The 14,460-nt window shown below is 42.4% G+C and overlaps 1 protein-coding gene across 1 annotated transcript; it reads right to left on the reverse strand.

Annotated features, from left to right (window-relative positions):
* Nucleotides 1-5,630: 5,630 nt before the first annotated feature.
* On the reverse strand, nt 5,631-13,089 carry LOC143991194 (uncharacterized). Its single transcript, XM_077490409.1, has 2 exons — nt 12,553-13,089; nt 5,631-7,977 (listed from the first exon to the last, which is right to left on the reverse strand). Exon 2 carries the CDS (start codon nt 7,579-7,581, stop codon nt 6,055-6,057), a length of 1,527 nt encoding a protein of 508 aa, XP_077346535.1. The 5' UTR covers nt 7,582-7,977; nt 12,553-13,089; the 3' UTR covers nt 5,631-6,054.
* Between the last annotated feature and the right edge of the window lie 1,371 nt (nt 13,090-14,460).

Here is a 14,460-nt window from a genome sequence, read left to right on the forward strand (position 1 = left end):
AATCAGCCCCAATGTGCCCTTAGTAATCAAAAGTTGTGTACAAATGAAAAACATACAATAAAAAAATTGTCTATATGGGATTATGTGAATACTACATTGGTAGCAAAAACTTGCATTTAAATACAGAAATATTTCTAGCCAAAAAAAAAAAGTTCATAAGTGAAGGTATCCGATGAAGAAATTTTGCAATGCGAAACCCTGGGTATATGCTCCCCCCACTTGTGCTGCCCATCACCTCACAATAAACATAAAGGCTTACCAGAAAGCCAGCGACTGCCCTTACTCAGGGGGGTCAAACAAGGCTTAGTAGAGCAGCAGGGATACTGCTAGGATCTCACAGACTTCACACACAGGTGACCGGCTGCCATCTATGAAGAGCTGCTTCTGAGGCGGGCTCCCAGGAGATAAACGCTACACACCAATGGGCAGCCAAATCAGTTTGTTTTTCCCCTTATTTCAGGCATTTTTTTTTATTATTATAATTTTTGGAGCTTTGTGAATTTATGAAGTGGTACACCCTAATAGATATAAAAAATCAGGCACCTTACTTAGTTATGTGTTATTTGTAAACAAATCCCGGCATGTGGGGGACAGCTAATAAAAATGGTTTTGATATATGGCAACCCGAGCCATAGTGGCTGGGTTGTTCACTGGTCTGTTATGAGTACGCTTATTATTATTTAAGTATAACAGCGTTATTTATTATTGAACTGTTAGGCCGCGTACACACGCGGGGACTGTTCGCCCAACTTTGTCCGTCAAACAGTTTCGGCAAACAGTCCGCTCAAACTTAGCATGGACGGACATGGCCACACACGACGGACGAACAGTTTGCTGAAACCGTGCGCGATGACGTGAACGGCACGTACGACGGGACGAAAAATACGACGTCCTATACACTGCATTATAGCTTTCGGCGTGAAAATCCTTTCTGAGCATGCGCGCAACTTTGTTTGACGAACAAGCCTACACACGAGCGGACTGTTCGCTGAAACAAGGTTTCAGCGGACAGTTTTTCGGAAATTCTGAAAAACCTTGTCCGTCAAACTGTCCGCTGAAACTGTCCGCTGAAAGCCCACACACGAGCGGACTGTCCGCCCAAACACTGTTCAGCGGACAAAGTTGGGCGAACAGTCCGCCCGTGTGTACGCGGCCTTATGTTTAAAAATATATACCAATGATAAAGAGGCCGTAGCAATTTTACCTCCATCATTTAGTGCTTGTGTTTATTCTGTGCTCCATTTGCTGTCTACAGTCCCCTAAAAGTAAGGGGTGTCGGTTTTAAGATCCCCCAAACTCATGGGGCTGTAACAGCTGAGCAGTTTCCAGGCTCCCCTTTTCTCTAGGCAGATGGATGGAGTTAGGTTTTTGAATAAACTATTTAAAGGTAGGAAAGGTCAAATAGGGTCAGCCTACCTTTTCAGGTCAGCTGACATTGTAGGTTAGCTGATCTCTTGGAACATTCTGGAAGATCAGGTCACATGATCTTTTGGAATCTTCCAGAATGGGGTCCCCTCCCCATATAAGGCAGCTCCCGGGGTCCCACTTTGCCAGTTTTAAGATCTCCTGCTTGTGAGCTCCCCTCCCTCCCTGTCACGGCCTAACTATTATGTGGTTTGGTCACCTTTCATTTGCTAGAAAGGGGGACAGTTAATAAAAAATGGTTTTGATGTTTGGAAACCTGAGCCGTAGTGGCTGGGTTGTTATTTCACTGTTCTGTTATGAGTAAGCTTATTATTATTTGATTATAGCAGCGTTATTTATTATTGAACTATTATATTTAAAAAATAAAAATAAAGAGGCCCTAGCCATTTTACCTCCACCATTTAGCTCTTGTCTTTCTTCTGTGCTCCATTTTCTGTCTACAGTCCCATGCAAATCAGTTCTGCCTTTACATACTGCCTACTTGTCCAAAGCCAGTGATTCAATACTGCAGAGGATCAGCCTGAAAGTCAGGAAATTATCAGAAACAGTTTAGCAATGCTAGTCTCCATATTTATTTCAAAACACATTTACTTTAGGGCTATTTTGAATGACATCTCAAAACGTTAAACCAATGCACCCCCAACAAACCTGCAATGCAGCACACCTCAGTGTCATAATGCAATACTGCGTTTTGTGTCAGAAAATGTAGCACGGTTCCAAATTTTTGTGCATTGACAGTCAATTCAAATTAATAGGCTGCCTTTATGCAACACATGTTAATGTGCAACATAATGCATGATAACAGGTTCAATCACCACATCAGCTGCTGTAGGTTTTACCCCCTTCTTGACCAGGCAATTTTTTGCTATTTAGCACTTAGTTAGATTCATTGATAATTGCGCAGTTGTGCAATAATGTACCTGACGACATTTATATAATTTTTCTTTACAAAAACAGAGTTTTCTTTTGGTGCTTTTCAGTCACCACTGAGTTTTTATTTAATATTATATAAATTAAAAAATACTGAAAGTTTGGAAATTACTTTTTGCTATAAAACATATCCAATAAAAATTGTTTTTAAATCTTCATAATTTTAGGCCAAAATGTATTCTGCTACATGTCTTTGGTAAAAAAAGGAATTCTCAGGAAGTGTCTATTTATTGGTTTGCTGAAAATTATAGTGTCTACAAACTATGGTATATATATGCTGGAATTTGTATAGTTTTTTTTTTAATACTACTAATGGCGGTGATCAGCGACTTATAAGTGGACTGCTTTTTAGGAATAAGAAACAGAGAGATCATGCCCTCTGTACAGAGCCCTGTATTAATTGTTAACACAAGACTCTGGGCTGCGATTGGACAAACCAGCCAATGATTCATCATTGTACAATCTCCTTTAGATCTGCCATCAACTATGTAGTCCAAAGGCCTGTCTGTTTGGATACAGAGTGATTGGCTAGATGGTGTGTGCTAATATTATATAGTTTTGGTAGCGCTAAAGGAGATTGAACAGAGAATGTACAATCAGATTTTATAGTTGATGGTGAGCTTTACAGAACCTACAACATACTTCTCCTGTTTTTAATGCTACAGCTTTATCCACATAGGCTGTTGAGTGATCCCTTAGCTCCTGCACACTCTGCCAAATTAACAATCACTGCCTGTGCATTTAGTGAGAATAGGGATCACTTATTACATTTACAAAATGTGCACCTGCAGAGGTGGGTGATAGTGCTCTCCTGGAGGAGAAGGTTAGATGATGCAGGGTGTCTGCTAATGAGGTCAGCTGGTGAACTCCTTCCTGTGTCACGCCCTAAGGTCCATCCAGGAAGTAATGGAGAGGATTTTTTTATACAACAAGCACTAACACTGAGGTAAGGACTGTGTATGATAAATAAAACACTTTTTTGTTATGTATGCAAAAGAAGTACATGACTGGTATATTGGTACATAAGGGATCTGATTTAGAAAAAAAAAAGGCAACTTAGCCTTTAAGCCCCATAATACAACATTGCTGCTTTGAAATTTGTGAGTGTGCTTGGTAAAAACAAAGCTTGCTCCTGTTTCCTCAATATTGTTGCTCCACAGAAATCACTTACAGTTGACAGCACAGTATAGAATTTTTCTTTTTTTTTCCTTTTCTTTTTTTTTCTTTTTTTTTACAGAGAGAGAGAGAGAGGGAACTGAATGCTTGTGATAGCTGTTATTTACTATGCAAATGGCCTCTGCCATGGTAACAATGCATCCAGCACAGTTTTATTTGCTACAGTACACAGTCTGCATGTTTAAATTGAAGTTGCTTACTTTTGTGCCTACACATTACACAGATTTTGTTTTCCTTGACACTTACTAGAGAACAAACTGCAATTAATACAGCTTATTTTAGCAGACAGCATCCAATTAGTTATCATCCATTTTCAAATTGGGATGCTAGACAAAAAAAAAAACCTGGAGCTGGCTTCTGATTCAAAAGAAAAATACATACAAACTACAGGTTTTCAAAGACACATTTTGCTCACAATGGCAAGGATACTCACTTGACCTTTAATGTGAAACGGAGTGTTAATTTTTCTCTGTCACCTCTTAATTGCTTCCTTATTATACTGTTCAAGCAGTTAATTGCTAGACTGAGGGAGAAAGTGTTTTCGGGGGGCAAGGAAGTGCCACAGCATGAAAGGAACAGTATGCTCGAGTAATTGGGTCTGTTATAACACTAGCTGTGGCTTTACTTTTAATGGTATCTACTAAAATTAATAGGGGAATCTTAATTGTTTTATTGTTAGAACAATACAAATGTCATCTTAATTTTTTTTTTTTCCATCCGTAACAGTGGTAGCCATAATCTGGATTTTACCTGCAAAGCTCTAAAAATAAGTAATACTTGGAGTATCCCCAGCACTGCTCAAAGGTTTGTTGATGTCCACCTTAGGTGTGGGTGTTCACGTCTCCAGGATCCGCTCCTTCTAAACTAGTCCATGTACCATAATAGAAAACTGTGCACTGCTAATCCATTAGGCATAAAGGCAACTTTATTGTTTCAGCACTAGTGAGGACACTCCACCCAGCATTCTTTTTGATGCATTTCTTCACCTCTATGCTGAGCAAGCCTTAAAGAGGAAGTAAACCCTGATGGTTTTACTTCCTTTTTATTCCCCAGTAAAGTAAAAGCATAATGCGCTAGTATGCATTGCATACTAGCACATTATGTGACACTTACCTGCGATCTTGCCCGCGCTGTCCCTGCTGCAGACTGCATCCACGTTCGTCCTTCTTCCTTTCTGGGACAGTGGACTCCGGCTCTGTGACTGGTCAGAGTTGTGTGATATCACTCCTGCACATGCGCTATTGAAGAAATGTCATGGGCCACCGCTTCTTCACAGCGCATGCACCAATGACATAATTGGAGCAGTGTATAACAAATATCTCCTAAACAGCCCACGTTTAGGAGATATTTAGAGTACATATAGGTAAGCCTTATTATAGGCTTAACTATAGGTACAATTTACCAATAGAGGTTTACAACCTGTTTAAAGTAGTTCTAAAGCCTAAACATTCCCCTCATGCCCCCCTTTTTACTTCCCCAAGCCCTCATTCGATCCAACACTGTGCACGTCTGCAGCTCTTCTCTCTCCACACTTCCAGGTCTCGCTGCATTTGCTGGGGCATTGGGAGCCATTGGCTCCCATGCTGTCAATCAAAGCCAGCGATGAGGGAACGGGGCGGGGCCAAGTCCTACTGTTTATGTCAATAGACGCAGCAGCAGGGCTCAGGAGCATGCATGCATGAGTGCGGCTTCCCATGGGGGCTCTGGACAGAGAAGAGGAGTCAGGAATTCCAGTGGGGGACCAGAGAAGAGGAGGTTTGAAGTGCCTTGCACCATTCAAAGAAGGCATGAAGGTGGGGGACCCAAGAAGCAGAGGCTTGGCGTGCCTTGCACCATTCAAAGGAGTGAGATGGAAGAGCTAAGTGGGTTACCTAGCTTTCAGGAGCATAGGAAAAAATTCATGAGAGTGATGTCTATTTCTCAGAAACTGGGCTTCAACAGCCAGGCCAACAAGGACTTTGAAGTGGGGTGATGAACCATTCCTTGGGTTGTAAGTGTTAGGTTGCTCGTCTTCTGTAAGTAACCCCTGGTAGCCTAGGCTAGGATTGAAGGGCGGAGGTCCCTTTCACCGGTGGACAAAACATTACACATACACACTATTGTACGTGAATAATGAATGTGCCTATTGAAGCACACACAACAGTTTTATTTAGTTTGAGCTGAAGGACAGCCCTGTGGTTTAACCAATCAGGTAATTCATACATACATCGACATTTTTCTTAAACTCATGACATTATCTAAGTCAAAGGTGAAATACAGTCTTCTGATAGTTATTTCGTCATTTCAACATCTGCTGACTGACCATATTCTTGCGTAACCAGTCCTATCTTAGCTTTGTACCTCTTACCGCAGACAGATGCATCCTAATATGTCAACATCTTGCATCTTAATTCTGAACTTAGTGAAATGCACGCCTAAGCATATTATCTTAGACCTTTAACCTAGTACCGTATATCTTTTGGTAACCTTAATAAGTATTCCCTTATAATCCTTCCTTTGATCATTCTGTGATTTACATAATGATCATTCCTTTTCTAATTTAATAGCACAGGCTTCATACTCCGAACCCTTGTGCTCTTGGTTTCTATACCATACCGTTGGATCCTTAACAATGGAAGTGAGTTTCAGATCCTTCGGAGCGACCGTGTTTCCCTTTTTACATAAACATTTGATTATCTTATAACAGGCATATAAAAATAGAATGAAGAGAATCACAGTGACAATTGTCATGGCAGCATTTCGGAGCCAAGATATTAATCCCCCAAAACTAAAACTGCTCGAGAAGGGATCCCAGTTTTTTCCTATGTTCCTTGCCTCTTTCTGTAGTTTATTTACCTCTTCCCTGTGTTGGGCAATAACGTCATAGTAGTCTGGGACTTCGATGCTGGTATTATGAATCCAGGTACAGCACTCATAATCCTCAGTAGTCTCACAGAGGCCAGTAAGGGCTGCACTCATACTTTCTATGGCCAACTCATGTAGTTCTAGTTGCTTCCTAATTGCCCTAGTTTCTAGATTTAGTTTGGTTATGTCATCAGAATTTTCCTCCAGAATCTCATCAATTATGCCAGTGTAATTATTTAATCTTTTCATTAGGTCAATTCCCCACCCTGTCCAGGAAGGGAACCATGCCCAGGCCATATCTTTTTCTAAAAACAATTCTCGTTTATTACGGTGTCTAAGGGGATATCTAGGATGCATGCTGGCTTCAAGGAGGTGACTTCCCTTGTTATCCCCTAATACCCCCATGATAGGAACCAGGGCTGCAAGGTAACACCACCCCTGAGGTTTGGTTGGGATCCAGGGGTGACAGAGTTTGCCGCAGCATATATATATGGTATTTCCTAGAGCTAGGGGTCGTTTATGGAACACGTTCCTAAGAGTATCAGAAAGGCCAGAGAGCACCAGTATTGACATTAATTGGTGTATTGTAGTCTTGGTACTGGAGCTAAGAAAGTCTAAAAAGGTGGCATTTAGGGTGGGATCTGAAGTATGGAAGAAAGAAGGACTGTTAAATGATGTCATTGAAATGTTAAGTTTTGCTTGTTTGCAAACCTCGGCTCCATCTGTGGTGTTTCCCAGTCGGAAACACCAGTCTGGGAAGTGGCTTCTACCTATAATTTGGAAAGTGAGGGTTTTATTTGGAAGGGTCCTAGTAACATTCGTTAGGACGATAGGGGGTGTTCCATTAAGGAGGGGGGTAAAATTCAAGGGGACTGCCATGAGAGGGATTCTAGCTGTACTGGGATGTAGCTTGCTGCAAATCCAGCATTTCTCAAAACCAGATTTTTGAGCATAGCTATATTTGAATTTTAGTAGTAACATCTTGTTAGTCAGTCCCTTAGGTGACTCATTAACGGGTACAATACTTCTACTATGTCTTTGGCCGGGGGTATTATTCATCTTAGGTGGTCCACATATCCCTTTTAATAGACCTAAGTCTTCTGGATGATATATACAGTTAGCTATCAACCAGGTTGGTAGGAACACTACTAGGGTAATACAGCATAAGAGGCACAAGGCCTTCCCTGACACTGATGGAGAAAGCATCTTTGTTTTTTTTAAAGTTCTGATTATTTGTTATCTAAGAGTTCTGTTCTTCTTCTTCGTTTCTCATCCCGGCAGTTGTTGGCTCTGTTTTGTCCTTTTGAGGGGGTGTGGGATCTTCCAGGGAAATTTGTTCTATGCCTCTCTGAACTTCTTGTAGATCTTGTTCTTGGGAGTTGCTGCTCTCTGTCACTGCCAGGGGCTCTGGAGTCGAGGGAAGCTGGGGACACTTTTTAAGACGGCTGGCGTGGATCCAGGTGTTTCCTAGGTCTGTTAACACTGCGGTCCTGGATACCTTTTCCACCTTCCATGGTCCTGAGAAAGCCGGTCCGATACTCTTTCTTTGTGCTAATTGTTTGATCAGCACTTTATCCCCAGGGATGAAGGGATGCGTTGGTTCTGTGGGAAGAGGGAAAAAAGGTGACAGAAACTTGTTCGTTCATTTCATGAAGCATACTTACCAGGTTTTTCACGTACATTTCCTGTTGGGAATAAATGTCAATATCAGTGTCTTGGTCTAATGGGGGTAATTCTATGTTTGCGGGGATTCCCATGAGGACCTCAAAGGGTGATAGTTTTGTTCTTGCATGTGGATCTTCCCCTCTTTTGACCAAAGACCTTCAGGGTCTTTGGTCAATCCTTCCTTTGTCCAAAAATGGACATCATCTTCTGTGGCCATTGATTGCATCTGTGCTATGACAGTTTTAAAGTTAGGTGCTGCGAAGTGTTCCTTGAAAAACATTGTTGTGGGGGCAGGTGGGTTAGGGGAAAAGGCAGCAGCTCTTTTAGCTTCTCTGTCAGCAAGAGCATTCCCTTTTGAAACACGACTGCTGTCAGAGGAGTGTGCCTTTACTTTAATTATGGCTACCTTTTTTGGAAGAAGAATGGCTTGGAGGAGAGCACTAATCTGTGTGGAGTTGCCAATTATTTTGTTGTCTGCGGTTTTAAAACCTCTATTGGCCCATATCACACCAAAATCATGCACCACCCCAAATGCATATCTACTGTCAGTGTAAATGTTCACCTTCTTATCTGTAAATAAAATGCAGGCCCTGGTGAGGGCTTCCAGTTCAGCCACCTGAGCCGAAGAGGGGGGCAGTGGTTTGGCTTCTAATACCTTGTTTGGCAACTGGACTATTGCATATCCTGTTTGGAAGGTGGAATCAGAGGGACGGGAGCAACTACCGTCCACAAAAACATCGTCTGCATTGGTAATCGGTACGTCGGTGAGGTCTGGTCTTGGTGATGTGATAGACTCCACTCGTGTTATACAGTCATGAAACTGGTCTGGGTCTTGTGGTAGGCGTAACATGGAGTGCAAGAGACGGACGGCAGGGTTGTTGGCGGGAACATATTTGAGAGACAGATTGTCTGTGTTCATGAGGGAAATCTCATATCCGCTGAGTCTTTGTGAGGTCATGTGTTGGGTGTTCATGTTCTGTATGAGGTGGGTGACAGAATGTGTGGTGTAAAGTGTCATCGGGTGTCCCAAGACCATCTTGTTGGCATCTTGTACGGCCATAGCACAGGCGGCTAAATTCTGAAGGCATGATGGCATGCCTTGAACCTGAAGGGGGAGTTTTTTAGATAGGTAGGAGACAGGGCGGTAGCCTGTTCCATGCTGTTGTGTTAGCACGGCGGCAAAAGAGCTTCCTGAAACTACACAGTACAGCTGAAAAGCTTTACCATAGTCTACCAATCCCAGGGCGGGAGCATTTGACAGACTGTTTAATAGAGCTTGAAAAGCTTGTAGTCTGTCTTCAGTCCAATCTATTAATTTAGGGGCTGTCGAGCCAGTAGCCTCTCTTAGGATACTATCATAATGAGAACAGTCAGGGATCCATTGGCGGCAATATACAATTGCACCCAAAAATGAGAGTAGGGCGGCCTTGTCTTTTGGCGGACTGAGAGCTTGTAGGGCTGCGGCACGTTTAGGTGACACCAGCCTTGTTCCTTCTCTAAGGATACAACCTAAGTATTCAACCTGGGACTGGCACCATTGCACCTTCTTCCTGGAGGCGAGGTGTCCAGCTCGGGCTAAGTGTCCCAACAGTGATGTTGAATCGACCGCACAGTCTTCAGCAGTTCGACTGCACAGGAGCAAGTCGTCCACATACTGTATCAGTACCGACCCTCGCTCAGATGTCCAAGACTTGACAGTCTCGTTGAGTACCATAGAGAAGGCGGCTGGACTGTCTACATACCCTTGCACTAAACGCGTCCAGGTTAACTGGCCCCCGGCCCAGGAGAAAGCAAACATAGGTTGGGCTTCCTCCGCAATGGGAATGCTAAAGAAAGCATTCGCTAAATCAATTACTGTGTAGCATAGAGAGTCTGCCGGTATGCATGAGGAAATAAAAGTGATGTCTGAGACTAGGGGTGGGAGGGGAATCACTTGTTTGTTTACTGCTCTGAGGTCTTGTACAAGTCTCCACTCCCCACTGGCCTTTTTTACGGGGTAAATGGGCGTGTTCCAGGGACTGATGATCGGTCTCAGGATACCTTTTGATATGTAATCATTAATTTGAGGGGAGATGCCTTGGACTTTCTCTGGGGGTAGGGGATACTGTTTTTGATATTGTATCCCTGCATCTGATCGCATTTGGGGTGCATATGGTGTGCAATTAATAAAGCCCACACTACCTTTGTTTTCTGCCCAAATCGTGTGATGGTCAAGGGAGGAAGGTATCATCAGAAAGAAACTCCTGTGTGCATGTCTTTTTGGGCTGTGTAAGTCACAAAGAGGGGAACTTGCAGTGAGGGAGCCGTCTTTGTCAAACTTAATGGTAATGTTCAACTGGGATAGTAAATCTCTGCCCATGAGGGACACTGGACAGGAAGTCAGGACAGCGAAACTCTGCATACATAGCTCTAGTCCCTCCGGGGTAGAGACTGGTAAAGGCGGGGTGACGGAATGAGTGACCGATGTCCCATTTATTCCAATAGAGTGTCCCTCAGTACACAGTGGTGTGTCATACCTCTCATCATTTAATGAGCTAAAAGTGGCACCTGAATCAAGCAGGAAACACACTATGTGGTTGTCTACGCGTAATATAACTTGTGGTAGACTCTTCCATGATAGGTTGTGGCACACCAGACTGAGGGAAGGAACATACTCTAGGCATCTCTATTGGGGGTGTGTTTGTCGGGTAGACGGCCACTGCATAGGGATTCGAGGGGGAGGTCTGTTAGAGGTTGGGGTGTAGGGTGGCTGTGCAAGCCCATGGTTTTGAGATGGTGTTTGGGGAGGTGGCGGATATTGGGGGTACCTTGTAGTGTGAGGGGGGGGGCGATTAGTAGCATTGTACCCCCTTCCTCTGCCCCTTGGATAGCTCGCCCTCTGTCTATATGGGCACTGTGATTTCCAATGTCCCTGTTCCCCACAATTAAAACATCCTTGGTCAGGTGGGTAGGGCTGCATGGTCATGAGGTGCGGTGGTGAGGATGAGGTTTCAGGTGTGACTAGGGTTTGTGTTTGTGTCAAGGAGGGGAAAATTCCCCCTTTTTGTTCAAAGACTCCTGAAGTCTCTCTGGACCTAGCGTCCTTCATGAATTCATCTGGTGCTTGCTCTGCCCATTTGGGGTTTGTGAATTTGAGCAAGTGCGTCACTTTGGGATCGCCTCCCGACATGATGGTAGTAGTAAATAATTGTGGTGTGACCCCATCTACAGCTTTCCATAGGGAGTATACTCTGGTACAGTAATCATAGAATTTCTCTTTAGGTCCCTGCTTGGCTAGGATCAGTTCTTGGAGTGCAGATGATCCTTTGTATAATTTGGACCAATGACCTCCCATGCCTTTCCAAAAGGATATCCAATCCTTATTGGTCTGAATATGGGTTGTCCATAGGTTGTCTACAGGGGCTACTTCTGGGCTGTCTGGGTCTACAATGCTAAGAATACTTTTTATGTCATCTTTGTCAAGCCCTGTGCCTGCACTATATTTTGCCAGAAAGGTACCTGCATCTCGTGGATTTGGCATATTTTACTTACTTCCTGCCAGTCTTCCTCAGTACAAGGACCATATGGCCCTGGGTCATGTATCCCCAATTGCTGACACCTTTCTCGGACTTGTGTCCAAAATGGTTCTACCTGGGGGCCAGGGATCATATTACTGACAAATTCATAGGGTGATGGGGTGGCCATAGCTTGGGTTGCTGCAGTATTCCCCATCTAGTAGTCTGGGCAGTGTGTGTCTAGTGGCAGGACACAGGTGATAACACCCGGTTTGTCCAACAATCCGGTCTCTGGTCTGGGAGTAGGATCCCTGATCTTTTTTGGGGCAGATGGACTTATATAAAACTATGAAGATTTACCCTTAATATACGATGAAGGGTAAATTTTTCCTGGTGGCGGGATATACCCCTCTTACACCAAGTCTGCAAGAGAACCCCCCTGGTCTGGTGGTCAGTAAAATCCACTTGTCATCTATTCTTAGGAAGAGTAGACCTAACGTGCAATGGGGGCAGGCGGATGCTATGTCACTACAAGAGGGCTCCTCATATTCTGCACTCATTTAAACAACAACAATTATTTTCCTTATACTCTATATTAAAACTTATACTCTATATACTTACACGTGTACCTAGAGAGAAACAGACATATTCTTAATATACTTTAAGACATGAAATAACCGTATTGCAATACATTTATCAATTTATAGTGCACTTTTTAAAAAAAAAATTTTTTTCAAATGGGCGTCCACTCCACCAATCCCTTTGTCACGGGCGTAATCTACTACTTCCCGTGTTAAAAATACTATCACCAATAGTTTTAAGTCAGACCAACCTAGTCGGACTCCCCTAAACCTATAAATTCCTTGCGAGCCCTTTTAACCTCCCGAGGGACCAGCCTAGTCCACCGCGAAGGCACAGTTACTTCTTTTAATTTTAAACTAAGTTCGTAGCGGCCGCCCGGACAGAGTAAGTGTTTACACCATTCACCAATCAGGTAAAAAAGAGTAAAGTGACTTACCTGTCGCAAGACGAGACGAACCCCACTTTGCTGGTACCAAAACTGTTAGGTTGCTCGTCTTCTGTAAGTAACCCCTGGTAGCCTAGGCTAGGATTGAAGGGCGGAGGTCCCTTTCACCGGTGGACAAAACATTACACATACACACTATTGTACGTGAATAATGAATGTGCCTATTGAAGCACACACAACAGTTTTATTTAGTTTGAGCTGAAGGACAGCCCTGTGGTTTAACCAATCAGGTAATTCATACATACATCGACATTTTTCTTAAACTCATGACATTATCTAAGTCAAAGGTGAAATACAGTCTTCTGATAGTTATTTCGTCATTTCAACATCTGCTGACTGACCATATTCTTGCGTAACCAGTCCTATCTTAGCTTTGTACCTCTTACCGCAGACAGATGCATCCTAATATGTCAACATCTTGCATCTTAATTCTGAACTTAGTGAAATGCACGCCTAAGCATATTATCTTAGACCTTTAACCTAGTACCGTATATCTTTTGGTAACCTTAATAAGTATTCCCTTATAGTAAGTATAGACTTTTTTTTCCCCCTTTACAGTCGCTTTATCTAGAGTGTACAGGGTAAAAGTTGTAGCTACCTAAACAAATACATACATAATTTTGCTAATGAACAATAACATGCTGACTGTGTTTTTGTCTCTATTGTTGTACATTTTCCTGTATGTGCAGTATTTTAAATTTGAATTGTACTATAGGTAATAATATGATTCTTGCAGGAACCATGCTTACGTTAACTGAAAGTCTTATCCCTAATTAAAGTACATTCTCTGTTTACAAAGGCATTTAAGTCAACCTTCTGCCCATATTTGGACTGAAAACAATAGTCTGCTAAAGATAGAATTTGGACCATCATGTTTCTGGTGAACATGTGAAAATCCTGGTAAATCCAAAAAGATAAACTCACCATAAATTGTATACAGAATATAATATGCATATTTTAAATATACATATATGTACAAAATAAAATATGTATACATTGTTATCACAGAACAAGAGTGCAGCTATATGTGTGATATGTAATCTCCGAGTAGTATGAGGTTAACTCTTTCTGAGAAATACAACATATTCTACACGCTAAACCTATTGCTGCTACCAAGCAATACAAATGTGTCACATGTATTTGAGTACGCAAAGGCATAAAGGAGACTTTCAACTATTTTAGCAGAAATATATTAATGGGCTTGGGAATTCAGAGGTAGTTAATGAATTAGACAAATTACATTAACATACTTTTTGGTAAAATGGAATCTGACAGAATGATTGCTGTCAAAAAGCTCTAGTTCAATGATTATTTTTCAAGTGTAAAATTGGTATTTCAAGACTGACAGTCAGTTTGATCACTTAAAATACATTCAGTTTGAATTCTTAGTTTAAGTGCAATGGAAGTCCTAATTTATCCAGCTATATTTATGCCTGAAGTGTATTAAAGGGTCAGTCCATTTAAAACTGGTATTTCTGTTTTTGGTAGATGCTGGTTAAAACACAGTTACTTTTATCTCTCCAGAAAACCTACTGATAAAATATCAGATTCTAAGCTCTTGGATCTGCACACATTCGTTCATGTATTGAATTTTTTTAATATATGGAAAATGCAACAGGAGTTGCTGAAACATTTAAAGGTGGATGGAAACAACCAAAACTCTCAAGTGGACAGGAGCAGTCAGGGGCGGAATGACCATTGGGCCACTCAGGCACTGCCTGAGGCGACACTGTCCCTCAATGTAAATCCTTTATCATTCACAATGCCCACCCCATACTCATTCACATTGGAGGGGCGGGATCTGGGGGCTTCCAGATTCTGATAAGCCCCTAGCCCGCGTACCCTCACAACCAAAACCTAGGGTTGTGGGGAAGACACCTTTGTCCTCATCAACATGGG

Source organism: Lithobates pipiens, unplaced genomic scaffold (genome assembly GCF_037356315.1).
Source record: "Lithobates pipiens isolate NorthernLeopardFrog02 unplaced genomic scaffold, aLitPip1_a1.2 Scaffold_1, whole genome shotgun sequence".
Taxonomy (NCBI): domain Eukaryota; kingdom Metazoa; phylum Chordata; class Amphibia; order Anura; family Ranidae; genus Lithobates; species Lithobates pipiens.